Source organism: Tupaia chinensis, unplaced genomic scaffold, assembly GCF_000334495.1.
Source record: "Tupaia chinensis unplaced genomic scaffold, TupChi_1.0 Scaffold138098_1, whole genome shotgun sequence".
Lineage (NCBI taxonomy): Eukaryota > Metazoa > Chordata > Mammalia > Scandentia > Tupaiidae > Tupaia > Tupaia belangeri.
The window spans coordinates 190,316-208,522 of record NW_006197997.1 but is presented as its reverse complement, the minus strand read 5'-3'; the positions used below and the strand labels follow the sequence as shown (position 1 = coordinate 208,522).

The following is an 18,207-nucleotide window of genomic DNA, read 5'->3' as shown; positions in this document are numbered from 1 at the left end:
CCTCCGCGCCGCGGGGCGCGCCCGCCGGGGAGGCGGGAGGAGGGAGACGTGCGTCCCGGGCCCAGCCGCCGTCCCGGTCCGCGCCCCGAGGCCGAGGGGCCGGCCCGGCGCTTCCCCGGGGCCCAGCCGGCGCGTGCAGGGAGATCCTCCGAGCTGCGCCCGCGGCCTCCCAGCCAGACTCGCTGCACTCCGTCCAGCGCGAAGTAACTTGGCTCGTCTGCCTCGGGCTTAGTTGCATCCCGAACCCGCGGGGCCCCGGGGAGACCCGCGCTCGAGATGCACACCCCACCTCCCGAGTCGGGGAGCTCTCGGGGACGGCTTGCAGCCTCTCGCACACCTCTCCGTGCAAGAATCGGGGACTCGGAGATGCGAGGGGACCGGACTGCGTGTGCGTGGGAGAATGGGGCGCCCCAGAGGCAGGGGGCCTGGGGTCCCCAGGGCGCCTCCACCCGCATCAGGCCCCCTGCGGAAGCGGAGCTGAGGCTCTGGGTGCAGGAAAGGAGGGTGGTGGTCCCAGTGACAAGGTCGGTGGGACTGCTGGGTGTCTCTTTTGGAGCCTGGTTCTCGGTTTACAGGGACCCCTCGGCGGCGTGGAGACAGCCCTAGAATGTTCGGGAAAGGGGTGTGCTTCCGTATAGGTCGAGGGTCCAGGTGCCTCCTAGAACCCCTGAGGGGGGGATCTGGAAGATAGAGCCAGGGCTCTCCTTAAGCACCCTCAGCTAAGGGGTGCCGAGCCTGAGCACAAAAGCTGTTAGGAGATCCGTGCCCTCATTGGCCACGTCCCCGGAATGAGAGGGGGGCTAAACCAACACTCCCCTTCCTTGGAGAGAGTTAGGCTTGGCGGTGGGTCCTGCCCCATCTCATGCCTCCTTGGGGCCTGGCAGCGCCTAGTCCCAGACTGGCTTCTTGGGCTGTCACGGTGTGCACATCCTTAGGGTGTCCGACGGGGAGGCTTGGGTCAGTGATGCTGTGTTCTCAGCGTGTCCTTACGTGAGAGTCGCTGCCGGAACTGGACAGAGGTGCGTGGAGAAGGATGTGGATCCAGTCCTCAAGCCTTCCTGGAAGAGGAGGCTGCATGACCAGCCAGTGGGTTAAGGGCCATGCTGTTTGGGACAGCCGTCTCCGGTAGACCGGGTTTCAGAGTCCTTGGTAGTTCTTGTGGGGTTCAACATCACCCTGCCTAACGTTTATTCCAGTTCCTGAGTTTCCAATCACAGACCACACTGTTGATTCCTGTGCTTGTCAGCCACTATCCCACCATTTTTATTTTATTTTATCCCCCCCCCCCCCCCCAGAGACAGAGGGAAATGAGAAATCACACCCCTGGGGGAGATGGCTACACCTCAGTCCCTTCTCCTCCCAGGACTCTGGGCCCGTCTGCACAGACCCAGCCTGATTCTCAAGCTTCTGGTTCTGGGACTCAAACTGCACTTGTCCATGTGGGAGTCCAGTGCCTTAACCACCATGCCACCTGCTAGCTCCACCAAGTCTTCCCCCCTCTTTTTAGATTTTTTTTTTTTTTTTTTTTTTTTTTGGTTAGAGGGCATGTGTGCTTGCCCGAGAGAAAGAGACAGGGAAAGTGAGAAATCACAACCCCCTTACCCCCAGGAGAACAGCCACACCATAATCCCTTCTCCTCCATTCTCTTGGGATTTGGGGCATACACGCACATGCATCCAGTGTGATTTACAAGGTGCTGGGTCCAGGACTTGAACCATGATTGGCCATGTGGGAATTCAGAACCTTAACCACTATACCATCTGCTGGCCCCATTTAAGTCCCCTTTAAAATAACAAAGCCCACCAAATGCCTTCTCTAGGTCCTTCAGACTTGGGGTCCAGTGTAGGCTTTGGCTTGAGCACAGAACACAGCGTGGGCTGAAGCTATTGGAGGATATATCCCAGAGTCCGATGTGTGTGTGGGGCATCCCAGACTGACCTTAGCACCAAGCATATGGGAGAGCTGTCAGAAATACAGAGGCTGGGTGGGTACGGGGCTGCAGAGGACAGGCAGGTGAGTGGCTGGGACACTGCGTGTCACCTGCAGGGCTGGTGTGCCCTGGAGCTCTTGAGTGGCCGGAGGAGAGGTGCCAGGCCCCCGTTACCTGAATTTGGATGGACCACAGGTCAGGGTCCCTCCAGCTGGCGAATAACCTGGTAGGGTTAAGAGTCGAGAGTAAAGGCGTTACAGAGAGCATGGAGAAAAGCCATGTGACCCGGGTAGATTTGGCAAGTATAAAAAAAGACGGCCTGTCCTTAAACTTGGCACCCGGGGTAAATGGCTGGGAGGGGTGTGGAGCTGGGCGGTAATTCTGATCATGGCTTTACTGCCAGCAGACCTGTGGGACAGATATTTCAGGACCCATGGGGACCCATGCTGTTGAGCTGCTGGTCACATCAGTGTCGCCTCTCGTTCCGACACCGAGCCCCTCTGCTCTGCGTATTAGATTGTCCCTGCTGCGTGTCAGACAGCGACTACACATTACTGAAATCTCTTTAAGGCAAATCCCCCCCCCCCCCACCCTGCCGTAACTTTTCCTTCATTTCTGCCTCTTGATTTCTTTTCTCTTGCTGCTTTTTTTTTCAAGTAATTTCCTTTCAATATTTTTTTTTCTTCCCCCTCATATTCTTCGTGTTAGACTTTGAGTGTTCTCTGCTGTTGATGGTAATGGTTTAGATACAGCCTTTGAAACAAGACTTCCAACATCTTTTTCTTTCTTTTCTCTAAAGGCTAGATTTACCGTGAGACCAATAAACCTTAAGCCAAAGGTTTCCCTCACATGCACAGCCCCTACCAAGACCTTTGGCCTAGTTTATATTCATAATTTGGTGTTAATTTTTTTAAGGGTAATTGTCATACATTTCTAAGATTGAGGTTCTGTGAAATCTTAACTTTCAGCTCTGGGGTTGGTTGATTGACTAATTGTTGGTCTCTTACCACTAGGCAGTCCTGAACCCTGGGTCTTTTAGCCCTGCCTGGGGGATGCGTGGGTTGTTTCCAATTATTCATGATTATAAACAGCAGCAGGAGTAAACATCCTTGTAATTCAGTCTTGCGGACATCCTTAATTATTTCCTTTAAATAAATCCCTGGGCTTAGGATTGCTGGTCAGAGAGGATGAAAGTTCTAAGGAATTGTCTGTGTATGACCAAAGTGCTGTGAAGCCGAACTGTGTGCTTTAGAGAAATACACTCATCTATTCAGGCAGGAGTTGTGGGGTGGTTTGGCAAATGGCTGCTTTGGGGGCAATGGAAGAGTCTAGAAACCTCCATGGGTTGGGGGCAGGGGATGTAAAGTGATCACAAGTGATCAAAATGGATGAGGGATGTAAGCAATAAAGACAGGAGAAGAAAAAGAATGGTTTAATTAAGCTTCGTGTCATGGGTCTTTCTGGAAGAAATTACTTTTTTTTTTTTTTAAGAGATTTTTGCTATAGGGTGCATTTATTCTCCAGAGAGACAGACAGAAAGGGAGAAATCACCCCCCTGGGGGATGGCCACACCACCATCCCTTCTCCATCCTCCTCTTGGGATTTTGGGCATGCGTGCACGTGTGCCCAGCGTGAGTTTGAAGCCACTGGGTCTGGGATTCGAACCATAGTTGGCCGTGTGGGAGACCAGCGACCTAACCATTACGCCATCTGCTGGTCCTGGGAGAAATTACTCTTACTTAATTCAGTATTTTGTAGCTGTGGACATTTGCTTTATTCTAGTTAACTCATTCCACCTGGAGTACAGGAGGAAGGATGTGTGTGGGGCCAGGGATCCGGGAGAATGTGCTGGAAGGGGCAGTGCGTGCTCGGCAGGTGGCGGAGCTGAGGGTTCCTGTGTTGAGAGCGCTCAGGTGCTGATCTCAGGTGTGTGTGCTCTGTTTCTGGAATGAGTACTTCAACTGTGATCCCTTAACTGAGCATTACTATAAATTCTTTGTAAACCAAAATTGTCATGGGGGGTTAGATTTCCCTATAAGGGGTGTAGGTTATCCTGCTTCTCTGATCCCTGGGGGCTGAGCCCAGCATCTGTAGCCATGTCACACTGAGAACAGAGCCTCCAGACCAGCTTCCCTCAGTGCTTACGTGAGTGGCCTCTCTGTCACCATGCTCTGGGTAGTGAGAATTGCCCCATGGCTAGACGGACCAGAATGTTCTAGGCAATACTACACATGACATCTGTATCATTTTGGATGCGAACATGCAAGTGACTCAATTTCCTTCTTTCCAGCGACACCCAGACAGTGCTAGCTTCCCCCTCTGTCCTGCACCCCACCCCACCCGAGTCTTCTGGCATCCTTCGAGTGACAGGAGTAGGTGCCAGGGAACATGGACAAAGCCGATTTCTGTCCCCTCCCATTAGGCACGAACCAGGTCCTCAGCTGCAGGGCCGACAACTGTAGCACCCTGTGATATAAATAAATCCGGCTGGCCGGTGTGCACCCCCGCTGGGTGTCTTCACACCCCTCCCTTCCCGTCCCCTCCCCGCTGCCGCCTCTGCCCCAGACGCCCTGGAGTCCGAAGTGCTTGGGTGCATGGCTTCCTTTCTGGCGACGTGCTTCCTGCCCCCCCTCTCCTGGGATGCAAGAGGCCGTCCTCAGGCCCCAGCAAGTGGTCGGAAATGGAAGACGTGCTTGGCTTTTTGCTTTGTTGAGGTTGTCAGAGCATCCTTCAGTGAGGAATAGGGGCGATTCGGAGCCAGGGAAGACATAACAGCCTCGGTTTGTATTACGGCTCCGGGGGAAATGGACAAGATAAACAAGCCAGCCAGTTCCAGCGAGCTGCGCCATGCAGTCACCACTAGCCGGAGTGACCGCTATTTAAACCAAAAGTCACTAACACCAAGTGTAAGGAGCTGTTCTGTTCCCCGGTGGCACTAGCCTCTTTCTGATGCTCTGTAACTGCAGAGGCTGGTGGCTTCTCTCAGAGAAGAAGGTCCCACTGGACAGCCTGGGTTTAAAGCAGTGTTTGGGTCTTAGAGAGCCAGGCAGGACCCCAAGGAGGCATAAGAAGACTCAACCATTGGCTTAGCTGGGTATTAAAGTGAAATGGGGGTGCTTATATCGAATGGAAAGCTAGGAACTGTTGAAGAGTTTGCGTGCTCTTCCCATTCATAACATACTGAGGTGCCTGCTTTTAAGGGCTGGAGACTCAGGGATGAAAAAATCCGCTCCCAGTCTGGCGGGTGAGAAGGTTGTGGGGTTCTGGTTTTATGTGTTAGGCAAAAATAGAGATATTGGAGGCTCTGATGGGAGGCCTGTCCTCCGGCACTCGTGGGCTTTACAGAGGGGCCGAGAGAGACTTCAGTGAAGCGGGGAGGTTTAGGCAGGGGTAGGCTGATACCGTGGGCCTTGCTGTGACAGCAGCCCCGCCTTCTCAGAACTCCATAGGGGACATCTTTGCTGAGTTCCCCATCCCATGCCAGGCTTCGAGGGGACAGTGTCGCCCCACTTCCTCATTTTCTGGAAATGACATTTTCAGATCTTCTTTCTGGCCCTCACCCTGCAGACAGCTCTTTTTCAAGCACTTGGGAAGGGACAACACAGAAGGTTTGAGTTCTGTGGGGACTCATCTTACCGAAGTTTCTGGGGTGTTTCCCTGAAGATCTGGAGAAGCTGGCGAGGGTGCTGTTTCCTGAGCTGGTGCTGAACACGGACTAGGGGAGGCAGCTGCCTTACCCAGGGGAGAACCTTCCAGGGCAAGGAGACTGGCCTTGTCTCATGCAGCCGTTAACAGCCCCGAGCGTGAGAGTGTGAAAGGCCCGCTCTGGTTCCCCAGGGACTTGCTGCTCTCCAGGAAAGGCTGTCCTTCTGATAACTTCTATCGTAATTTGTCCTGAAGAAAATGTTTTCACACTTACTAAAAGCAGCCCAAGTATTTTTGAAATGATTTGCTTTCAGGAGAGTTGCATATAACTTTACAAATCAAAATGAATTCCAGCACCTTCAGGGCTCCCACGTGGCCAGCTGTGTGGATTGAGTCCCAGATCTAGTGGCTTAAAAAACACACTGGGCATGTGTGTCCAAAATCCTGAAAGGGGACACGAAGGAGAAGGGACTGCAGTGTGACCATTCCCCATGAGGGGGGTGCTTTTCCATCTCCCTTCTCTGTCTGTCCCTGTCATTCTCCAGTGAGCATGAATGCCCTGTAGCAAAACTAAAGGAAGAAATTCCATCAGGTATTTGTTTTCTGAACACCTTCAAGTGGTCAGGTGTTTTCACAGACATAGTACTCTTTAGCTGAATCTTGGAGACACCCTGGTGGGTGGTTTGCAGTGTGTTAGTTGGGGAAGTGAGGCTTACTGAGTTCCGTGCCTTGTTCAAGGCCCACCCCAGGCTAGAGAGCAATGCACATTTTGGGGGGGGAGGGGGTGCTTCAGTTTGCATCTTCTCAGAAGCAGATGCAGGGACAGGTAGGCATGTAGGAGAATTGTGTGTGTTGGGGGGACGAGAGCGAGAAGGGGAAGAAGTCAGATTGGACAGGGAAGTCTTGGGGTGCGACACAGACCTGACAGCAGGGACCAGTGAGCAGGAAGGGCTGTCCTCTGCCCTGGCTGGCTGCTGGCTGGGGCTGCCTGAGAGGAGTTTTCCTCAGTGCAATCCTTGCAGCAGATCCCAGAGGGGTTGCCGCTGCATGTCACGAGGTGGCACACTGCCTTCCCCCAGGGGCAGCCCTGGAGCCCACTGCGCTGACTTCTGTGTTAGGGTACGAGGTGTGCTTCTCTGTCTGCAGCCATGGCTGGGGGTCGTAGTGTCTTACTCGTCCTTCTGTGCTGCGATTTATGTCCTCCAAGTATTCATTCCCGTGCTCAAGTTTGATTGTGAAGGCGTTGAGAGGAGACTGAATCACCTGTGACTGACCACAGTTCGAGTCTCGGACTTGGCAGCTTGAAAATCATGCCAGGCCCGTATGCATGGGTGCCCCAGATCCCAAGAGGAGAAGGGATTGTGATGTGGCCACCCCCCAAAATGGGGTGATTTCTCTCTTTTCCTTTTTCTGTCTGTCTCTGGTGAATGCGCTTGCCCTGTGGCAAAAACCTAAAAACAAAACGAAAGGACATGGTATTATAAGACAGGACCTTTGGAGCGATGAAATGATTGATTAAGGCAAGGCCCCAAACTGACTCCTTGTGGGTTTGCGAGGAGAGGGAATGAGACCAGGACCGTCACGTGGAACACAGGCCGCTGTCCTGCCCACCACCACATTGCAAGGCAGCCAGATGGCCCTGCCAGAGGTGGTCCCTGGACCTTGGACCCCTAAGGCATGATGTACACAGGCCTCTGTTCTGTTACATTATCCAGACTCTGATATTGCCAATGCTCGGGTATTAGAAACAGGAGAAAGAGCAGTAAAGGGACTCGACCGTATTGTAATTGGCGTGGGGAGCATCGGGGTTGTTGGTGGGGCTGCTGTAACTGGCCTAGAGACAGACTCTAGAGCTTTCTTGCTGCCAGCTGACCCCCGGGGTGTCTTTTCTTTTTCTTTTTCTTTTTTTTTTTTTTTTTTTTTTTTTTTCGTCTTTTTTTTTTGCAGAGTTTTTTGCTATAGGATGCGTGCGCTTACCAGAAGACGGAGACAGACAGAAAGTGAGAAATCACCCCCTAGGAGGGATGGCTACACCGCAATCCCTTCTCCTCCTCTCGGGATCTTGGGCACGCACGCAGAAGCGCCTGGCGTGAGTTTAAGCCACCGGGTCCAGGACTTGAACTGCGGTTGACTATATGGGAGTCCAGCGACACAGCCATTACGCCAGCTGCTGGTCCCCCAGGGTATCTCTTCCTGATGTCAGAAGTCGTGGGTGAGGGATTTCAGAGGCAGGGAGCACTACCTTACATTGAGTGCTCATGCACTCTGAACTACAGATCCTTTTAGCCAAGTGGATTTGGAGACCAACCAAGGCAGGATGAAATGCTTTAACCTGACCTCTCTTTTAGCCAGAGGGAGCCTGAGGAAGAAGTGAGTCCAAGATGGGGAGAAATCTAATCTTTGAAATCAAAGTCTCCCTTGATCCCCCAGGACTGCTTTTTAGGAGAGCAAAGAAGACCCCTGTTGTGAGTTTAAATGAGCAACAGTGACGACAATGTACCTTCTGAGTCACTTTGTATATGTCAAGTGCTATTCTGTACGCTCTATTCAGCTCAGCTCCTGTAATGCCGCTGACACTCAGGGTAGCTGACCTCTGTCTTAGTCTGTTCAGGCTGCTGTTATGAATTGCCATAGGTTGGGTGGCTTATAAACCATAGATGTTTATTCATGGTTCTGGAGGCTGGGAAGTCCAAGATGAAGGCCCCAGAAGAGAGGAGTCTGGGAAGGGCTCTCTTCCTGGTTTGTGGGTGGCCGTCTGCTCACTCACCTTCCATGGCAACAGACAGGGAGCTCTCCGGGGCTGCTTTTACAAGGGCATTGGCTGGCTCTCTGGCCTGGTGGTTAAGGTAGCTGCATCCCACATGGCCAACTTCATGGTTTGAGTCCTGGAACCTGGTGGTTTGAGAAACCACTGGGCACATGTATGTGCATGCCCAGAATCCTGAAAGGAGGGAGAGATGGAAGGAAAGGGATTGTGGCATGACCATGCCCCTTTGGGGGTGTTTTCTTCCTCTTTCTCTGTCTTGGTTTGTCTTTCTGTCTGTCTCCCATGATCACAAGTGCCCTGGGGAAGGAGGACCACTAATTCTACTCATGAGAACTTCACCCTCGTGACCTAATCACTTCCCAAAGGCCCCACCTCTTAACACGACCACTTTGAGGTGAGGATTTCAACATGTGATTTTTTTGTTTTGTTTTGTTTTGTTTTTGAGATTTTTGCTGTAGGGCACATGCATTCTCCGAGAGAGAGAGACAGGTAGACAGAAAGCAAGAAATCACCCCTGAGGGGGGATGACCATGCTGCAATCCCTTCTCTGATCCCCTCTGGGGGTTTTGGGCACACACATGTGCCCACTGTGAGTTTCAAGCCACCTGGGTCCAGGGCTCACACCGTGGTCGACTAGTTGGGAGTCCAGCAATGTAACCATTAAGCCATCTGCTGGTTCCTCAACATGTGATTTCTTAAAAAATCCTTAATTTTTTTATTATTTTAAAATTTGATCTAGGGAACATATTTTTTTATTATTTTAAAATTTGATCTAGGGCACATATGCACACCAGAGAGAGAGAGAGAGAGAGAGGAGAGAGAGGAGAGAGAGGAGAGAGAGGAGAGAGAGGAGAGAGAGGAGAGAGAGGAGAGAAAGCGAGAAAGCAAGCCTCCAGGTCTGAAACTTGAACCACAGTTGGCCATGTAGGAGTCCAGCGCCCCAACCACTATACTCCCTCCCGACCCCTCAACTTGTGAATTTTGAGGGGGGTCATAAACATTTAGTCTAACAGCTGGCTATCCCTTTATCCCTACTCACAGGGGGAAACTGAGGCATGGAAGCATTCTCTGCCCAAGCCCCATGGCCACAGGCCAGCAGAGCACTGTCCATGCCACTGCCCACCCTGCCTGCCTGTTCCCTAAGAAGTCAGGAGTCTGACTTTGGGGATTCCATGTCCTGCCCTGGAAGATCTGTGGAATTACAGGAGCAGAAGTGTCTTGGTAGCACCCTTTGGGGTGACAGGAAGACATGAAGGCAGTTACTTAGTTCTGCTTAGATCTCTTTGATGTCTATAGCTTGCTCTACTCATTGGGTACTTTTCCTTTATGAGAGAGAGAGAAGTATTTAAAAAAGAATTATGTATTTTATTTATAATTTTTTAATTGGATCAAAGAGACAGAGAAAGGGAAAGTGAGAAAGCAAGCCATCAGGTCTGGGGCTCGAACTGTGTTCAGCCATGTGGGAGTCCAGCGCCTTCACCATGCCATCTGCCAGCCTGAAATAGGCTTTTTTTTTTTTTTTTTTTTTTTTTTTTTGAGAGGTTTTTGCTATAGGAGATGTGCACTCGCCAGATAGAGAGACAGAGACAGAAAGCGAGAAATCACCCCCCCCAGGGGGGATGACCACACCACATTCCCTTCTCCTCCATTTTCCTCTCGGGATCTTGGGCACGCATGCACACATGCCCAGCGTGAGTTTTAAGCTACCGGGTCCGGGATGCAAACCACAGTCGATTACATGGGAGTCCAGCGACATAGCCATTACCCTAACTGCTGATCCCTGAAATAGGCATTTTTGACAGGGTCCTGCTGTGTCTTGATCCTCCCGCCCCAGCCTCCGAGTTAGCTAGGATTCTAGGTGCTCACAGCCGTGCCTGGCCTTTCAGGTCAGCCCAGGAGCTGAGCCTGAGCCTGAGCCTGTACAGTCTCCAGCTTCCCCTGTGGATTTTTTAAAAAAATTATTTTGCTACAGGGCTTATGTGCTCTTTACAAAGAGAGGGAGAGAGAGACAGAGGAAGGTGAGAAGCACCCCTAGGGGAGACGGCCATGCCGCAGTCGCTTGTCCATTCTCCTCTCGGGATTTCGGGCACACATGCGCATGCTCCCAGCGTGTTTCTCAAGCCACTGAGGTCAGGACTTGAATCGTGCAGTTGGGTGTGTGGGACGCAGTCGCCTGAACCACCATGGCACTGGCTGGGCCCCCTCCCACGGATTTTAATGTTCATTTGATGCTTTGGGTGTGCCACGCCTCCTCCTCCATCGGCCTCCTGTTGGAGCATCTGCCCAGACCCCAGACCCCAGACCCCAGGCCAGGGCAGCAGCCTCTAAGGAACTTCTGCTCCCTGACAGGGCAGCTGGGGCCTGGTAGGACTCAGTAAGTCACGGAAGCCCCAATTTCATTCTCTGCCTCAGCATTTTCTGGTAGGGCTCGAACCCCTCTCCCTCCTTCCCTCTCTCCCTCCCTCCTCCTACTGGGATCTTGGGTTCCCAGGGTAGGAATGACTTACTGTCAGCCTTTCACTGGTGCTTCCTGTCAGCCGGGGGTGCTATCCACAGTCACCCTGATGCAGCAGGGCTACTACTGCTGAGACACAGAGAAGCCAAGTCACTTGTCCAAGGTCACCCAGCAAGGAAACTGCAGAGCTGGGATTTGAAACCAGGTGAGCCTGATTTAATTCTCATCTGACCTTCTCACGGTCAGCCGTGGTGCCCTCCCTCCCCCTCATCAAGCCGTGTTCAAGGTTTTAGGTTTCAAAGGAGGAAGAAGACATGCTCTGATGCTATTTTGGAAGCATTTTTTTTCTCTTCTTTTTATTATTGTTTAATGATAAGGTGCATGTGAAAGGCGGAGACAGACAAAGCATCCTTGTGAGGGTCTCGTCATGCTGTAATCCCCTTACCCCAGCCCTCCAGCCCTTTAGGGTCTTGCGTGCCCACGTGCAGACTCCTGGGGTGTTTGCAGGCCTAGCTGGGATCTGACCTTGTGCTTGGCCACGTGGTCTCTAGCTAGGCTGGGCACTGTGTTACCCTGTGCTACATAAGCTGGGCCTTCTTTCGGAAGCATTCCTGTCTGTTCTTGGTCTTGCACGTGAAGGATGCTTGCCCATCCTGGGGTGCATGGCCCCCAGACACTTTGCTGTCTGCATTTCTTTTTGTGCCTCACCACTGCTCTGAGAGGGGATCATGCGTTTACTATCTTTCTTCCAGACATAAGGAAAGGGTGAGTCAGAGCAGCCAGGAGACTTGTCTAAGACCACATAGCTGGAGAGGAGCTGGCACACTCTTCAGAGCTGTTTCTACCCCCCTGCCAGGCTCATGTCATGGCCCTGAGTAAAAGTTTGTCATCCTGGCTGGTGATGAGATTCCTCTGGGGGAAGGAAAGGGGATCAGGTGGCTAGAGGAGCCCTAGCCGTAGTTCTCAGCTGCAGAGCTGGATAATTGGCTTGGCCTCAGGAGCAATTAGTGGGTGATGGGCCTTACCACCGTCCAGTTCCCTTCACAAGTGGCATCCCCTGAATTGATGACGTGTGTGTTTCCTGTTACCACAGGATTGAGGCATAACAAACCACTGCAAAACCTAGCACCTTAAAGCAACCACCGTTTATTAGCTCATGAGTCTGTGGTCGGCAGTTCAGGCTGTGTTCAGTTGGGTGGCTCTTCTGTTCTCAGCTGGGCTCTCTCATGCATACCGGTGGTCAACTACCGGGTTGGCTAGCTGACTGGAGGAGGGCTGCAGCTGGGGGAGCTCCTCGCTACTCCATGTGTCTTTCATTCTCCAACAGGCTAGCCTGGGCTCCTGCAGGTGGTGGCTGGGCATGGTGCCAGGAGAACAATAGGAAGCAGGCATGGTCTCTTGAGGCCTAAGCTCCGAAGTTATTCCATGCCCCTATGCTGCATTCTGTGGGCCGGTGCAAGTTACAACTCCAGACCACGTTAGAGGAGGAAATAGATTTCACCTCTCGATGGAAGAGGCTTCAAAGTCACTTTGAAAAAGGCAGGGGTATGGGAAGGGTCGAGAAGTGTGGCTACTTTCGCAATCGATTATTGGTGGCTACCCCTGAATAGCTGTGATCTCAGCTCAGAGTCTGAATAGAGTACTGCTCAGCACACTGGGAAAGAGGCCAAGGTTCTGAGGATCTGTGAGATCCTGGGGTGCTGCTAAGAGTTGGGTATCATTCTGTTTAGCCTACAACCACTCACATCTAAACATTTCTCTAAATACCTACTTTGTACCAAGTACCACATTGAGTACTTTATAAACATTCTCTTAAATAGTATTAAGAACCCTTAGGTACTTTTAAATTCCTTTTCAAGGAGGAAAACTGAGGCTCAGAGTGGTCAAGAAACTTACCTGAGATCACACAGCATGGTAGGAGAGGCAAGATTCGAACCCGTGTTACTGCTTGTGCTCCCTACTCTTCATCACGCTGGGTAACTTGGTCACAAAGCTTAGAATCCAGGTGGAACAGTTTTGAATCCCTAGAAAGCAGGAGTTATTCACTGCCTCAGTTTTCCCAAACAGGAGCTTCTGAGGACTTGCAGGTTCTATGGCTCCAGTGGGCTAAGCCTTAGTCCCTAGCGAGTCCCTTCTCCGTGGGAGCGAAGGGTTTGGCGTGGTCAGAGGTGGCTCCCTTGGCACCAACTCTCCCTCCACCAGCTGCTTTCTGCCCAGAAAAATGTGGAGCGATTCCTGGGGTTTCTCTGCGGTAGACACACAGTGATTGAATTACCTCCTCGTGTAACCAGAACGTGGGTCCGTGGGGGAAGCGTTGGCTTTGGAGTCAGATGCATGAAAGCAAACCTAATGGGTTTAAAGTTTGGAAGCCCTCGCTGCTGTGCTCCCTCCGGTTGTAATCTCGCCCTGCAGAATTACTGCTGTGGCATTTGCGGGGAGGGAAGGAGCCCGTGAAACACTGTCCATTCCCAGCCCTTCCCTGGGAGGTGGCTGTGGCTCAGCCCTTCTCTGACACTTGCTGCCTGAGGGTTGCTCTGCAGATCGCCCACCGGAAGTGAGAGGCCTGTTCAGAGCTGGGCGGGTGCTGGAATGGAGGCTTTGGGGCCAGCCTGACCACACACGAGAACGAGGAAGTGGCTTTGATGGAAAACCAGAGGGCATTTAAACTCCACGGTTAGGAGAGAGTTTGGGAGGACCAGAAAGAACACTCCTTTGGACACAGAGGCCCTGGGCTCAAATCCCAGCTCTGCACCTGCAGTGGTGTATTCTATGTCCGAGAAGCTGCCCGATAGGATTACCTGGGGCAGGAAATCGGGCTCTCACGAGCATGGTTGCCCTGGAAAGGAAGGGAAGGGCCACATATCCGACGGACGTCTGTGATGAAGAGGGGCAGGCATCTAATTGACGTCAGGCCAGTGAGGCCGATGTTTTAGAAAAGCAAGAAGGTGATTGAAATTCACCTCTTGGGTCCTTTGAGCCTGATGGGGAGGACAGAAGCTTCTTTCTGTTCAAATAGAAGTTTGTCCTCGGATGTGACACCACTTCCTCATCCTCGTTGTAACCTCAGGGCTGCCAGCAGGGCCTCCCTCAGGCTCTGGGGAGGTCATACCTAAGAGCAGCTGGCCCCGGGGGCACTCCGAGTACCTGCTGCGTGCTTGACGGCCGGGTGCACCTGCAGCTCAGCATCTAAGCAATACATGGGTCGGGCCGGTGCCCATGGCCACCTCTGACCTCCTGCTTCCCCATCTGTAAAATGGGGATGACAGTTATACCTTCTATTGGGTTGCTGTGTAGACTGAATTTGATCCTGCCCACAACAATCCTGTCTCAGCACCCGCACACTGTTATGCGCCTGCACACGCTGGTTGCCCCGATTAGAAACCGAGTCCCAAGTTAATGAGAGGACTCTGATGGCGTTGGTCTCTGCAGCGTCTTGAATGCGGAGGGCATGGGAGGGGAGCTTCACTTCTCACGGGACTCTGCTCTGCAGCTCGAGTACTTCTTAGACCATGCATCGCCTGGAGAGTTTGTTAAAATACACGTTTCTGGGGCCAGCAGATGGCATAGCAGTTATGTCGCTGGACTCCTACTCCGCTGGCCGTGGTTCGAGTCCCAGACCCAGTTGCTTGAAACTCAAGCCAGGCACGTGTGCATATATGCATGTGTGTATGCATGTGTATGTGCATGCCCAAGATCCCTGGAGGGGAAGGGATTGCGGCGTGGCTATCTCCCCTGGGGGGTGACTTCTCACTTTTCCCTTCACTGTCTTTGTCTCTGTCTCTCTCCCCAGCGAGCACACATGTCCTAAGACAACCTCTAATAAGAAAACATGTTCTTTTTTTTTTTTTTTTTTTGGAGAGGTTTTTGCTATAGGGGGCGTGCACTCACCAGAAAGACAGAGACAGACAGAAAGCGAGCAATCACCCCCCCCCAGGAGGGATGGCCACGCTGCAATCCCTTTTCCTCCATTCTCCTCTCCTGGATCTCGGGCACACACGCAGATGCGCCCGGTGTGAGTTTAAGCCACCAGGTCCGGGACTCGAACTGCAGTCGACTACATGGGAGTCCAGCGACATGGCCATTACGCTAACTGCTGGTCCCAAGAAAACATGTTCTGACTTAGCTGTCTAGGGATGGAGATGGAGATTCTGCGTTCCTGTCAGGCTTCAGGTGTTCTTTTTGCTGCTGGCCTGAGGACTGCACTTGAAGTAGCAAACAAGGATGAGAATCAGCTTGATGATTTGGGGGGAGCCTCTTGGGGGACCCTTTCATGTGGTAACCCTACAGAGGAAGGGCATATTGTCCAGGGTCCCAGGGGAGGTTTGGGGGTGTGTTTGAAGTGGCTGGGATGTCTCTCTGCAGCTCAGAGGATAATGAGAGAAAAAGCAGATGGCATCGTGTCAGTGGCTCATCCTGAACTCTGGGCCATTGTGAGCTCTGTCTCTCGGGATCCGCCTGGCCCTGAGCCCGCTGAATTAACTTCAGAAAACGCGCTCACGGCCGGCCTGCCGCAGCGGCCCTGCTGGACGCCAGCCTAGGTAAAAAGGAGCAGCGGGCCGCGGAGGAAGCCGCGATGTTCTGTAAACACAGCTCCGAGCCGTGCTCCGGTGCCACCCCTGCGGGTGTCTGCACATGTGCACACGCATGCCCTTATCTCTCACTCCATTTTTCCATCACACAGGATTTGGGAAAAAGCTTCTCATCTGTCTGGCTGATGAGAAGTTTGACCCTGAGGGTTGTTATCAGGGTTTGGATCAGCCATTGTTGTGAGAACCATTGAGTACCCTGGACTTGGCAGGAAATAATAATTCAGCAGGCCCCTTCTCTGCGTCGGGCTTTGATGTATAACTCGCCTGGTCAGTCTTGAATCTGGGCTGCAGGAAGCCGCACCGGGGAATTAAGCTCTCCAGGGTCCCTTCCTGCTTGGATAGCCTACGATCTGTGTCTGGATTTGAAGCAGTGACACAACCTGGAATTTGCAGGGTTCTCATGCCAGTCTGGGGACAGGATAGGGGGACAGCTTCTGGCTTCTTGGAGCTGTTTCCTTTCCCTTGTATGTGACAAATTCTTACCCGTGGTTTTGTTTGTTTGTTTGTTTGTTTTTTGGTGTGTGTGATTTTATAAAAACAAAGTGAGTTCTAGTGGCAATCATTCATTATGCTGATGGAAATTGGGAGTGGTGGGACCTCTCGGACCCAGCCCTGTCGCCTTGGGGCTCTCACATGGAGGAGACATTCTATCTTCCCGGCTCTTAGAGCCTGACCTGTGGGCAGGCTGAGGACGCCTTGGGCAGTGTGGAGCTGTCAAACTGCTAATTCTTCTCACCTGTGAAAACAACTGGCATTCTGGAGAGTGACCCTTGACCTGCCCCGGCTCTAGAGCTCAGCCCCAGCAGCAAGAGCGGGGAAATTGATCTCCTACTGTGGCTTTCTTTTCTTTGGGGCTTTGTCATTATGCATTTGAGTTTAGAGCAGCTAAGAGCCGGACAGCCCTACCCCGTGTGGGTGAGGTGGACAGTGTGGGTAGTCTGGGGAAGGCTTGCCGAGATTTCAAAAAGGCTTCTGCATGGTACTCCTGCAGCTGTGGGCCACCATGGCAGGGCCAGAGGATGGTGTGATCTGCCTAGCAGGACCCTGGAGGAGTGCTCCCAGGAATTCCTGAAGGGCTGCAGAGCAGCTTAGGTGCCCTTATTATAGGAGACCTGGCTTCACACACCCACACCTCAGATACACATTTTCTGCATAGAAGCAAATGCGGACCCTCCAAGGCTGGCCCGCAAAGGGTACGCCAATGAATGGACCCCCCGGTTCTGTATCCTCGGGATCTTTCAGGTTCTGGATGTTGAGGAGTTGAGCACAGGAACAGTGGGAATTATGATGCAACTTTCCCGTGGACCCAGACACTGTGTCTCTGAGCCAGGATGTGTGTGCCTCCTGGCCCCTGCCGGCTGTTGTGGGAATCCCACTCGTAGCCTCCTCTGTCCACCCCTGTGCCCAGCTGAGTGTGGGGAGGGGAGCAGAGCCACTCTGAGGCCAGGCTGGGGTGAATGACGGAGATTCCAAGACCAAGGTGGCTTTCAGCATGGAGCAAGGAGAGCCTGGGCTGGCTTTCTCCAGCGCTGGCTGCTGTCCAGGAGCAGTCCGCCTCTGCTAGAGACCTCGTCACAGGCCCCTAGTGGGTAGCGTTCCGTCCCGAGGTGTGCAGGAGTTGATCTAGTTCACAGTGCACCCACTTCCCCTGTGAGAGGAGCCCCATCTCCTTCCTAGGCACCAGGAGAAGCGGAGCTGCTCTGGGCCCAGTGAGCAGGGCCTGGGTGTTTCCACCCTCTGGACACCATGGATTTTGTTAACGTCTTATTGGACAGACCTTTTCCGAATGGCCCATGGCTCAGCACACACCGTGCCTGGTTCACGGTGGTCAGTATCCTCTGCTATAGCTCTTCAGTTGACTACATTCCAGAAACAATGCATAGAACCCTAAGTCAGAGCTGTTTGTGTGCCATCTGGGGGGGGACTTACTGCCCTCTCTCCCATGATGGGCACCTGTGCAGGCCCAGACCCCCCTTCTCTCTCTGCAGGGTGTCTTCTTCTCTTCCCTCCACGGAAGGCCCAGCTAATCACGGCCTGTCCCTGGGCGGCGTCTCAGTTCATGAAGGAGCAGAGTTAGCACCATTCTTGTCCCGTTAGTGGGCAAACTCTTCTCTCCTCTGCGCTGGAATAGAGGAGGCAGTCTGTATAATCCAACACTGCGTTTTTTTTTTTTTTTCTCCCTTTCTTCCTTAAATGTACATGTCGTCTGTGTGATAGGAAGAGGAGGAGGGGGGATGACAGAGGGGAGATGGGGCATCTCTAAATTTCCTATCTTTTTGTTTTCTTTTAATGCTAGAGGGCACATGCACAAGGCAGAGAGCGAGAAAGTCCTGTGAGTGAGGGACTGCAGTCCTTTTTCCTGCATTTCTCTGTCCCATCAGGACCTTGAGCGTGTGCATTCATGCACACACCATGCGTTTCTTTTTTGTTTGCTTTCTTTCTTAGGTTTTTGCCATCGAGCATGTGTACTCACCGGAGACACATCATTAGACACATGAAAGAGAGAAAGTGAGAAGTCACCCCCCAGGGAGATGGCCACATTGCAATCCCCTCTCCATTCTCCTCCTGGCATTTGGGCACGCATATGCAACTGGTGTGATTTTTAAGCCGCTGGGTCAGGGACTTGAACTGAGGTTAGCCACATGGGAGTCCAGTGCCTTAAGCACCACACCACCTGCTGCATGGTTTTCAAGCTGCTAGAACTGGGGTATGAACTGCAGTTGGCCATGTGGGATCCAGCTCCCAATGCACAGCACTTAACCACTGCCAGCCCTAATTAATCTCTCTCTCTCTCTCTGTGTGTGTGTGTGTGTGTATATAT

At 52.5% G+C, this 18,207-nt stretch overlaps 1 protein-coding gene across 1 annotated transcript in view; it reads left to right on the top strand.

The window, feature by feature from the left end:
• Positions 1–276: 276 nt before the first annotated feature.
• LOC102492922 (integrin alpha-9) overlaps positions 277–18,207 on the top strand; it is a 198,560-nt gene continuing 180,629 nt past the window's right edge. Inside the window, exon 1 of the mRNA XM_027776804.1 lies at positions 277–524. Coding sequence (XP_027632605.1) covers positions 277–524 — 248 coding nt within the window. The remainder of the gene's footprint in view (positions 525–18,207) is intronic.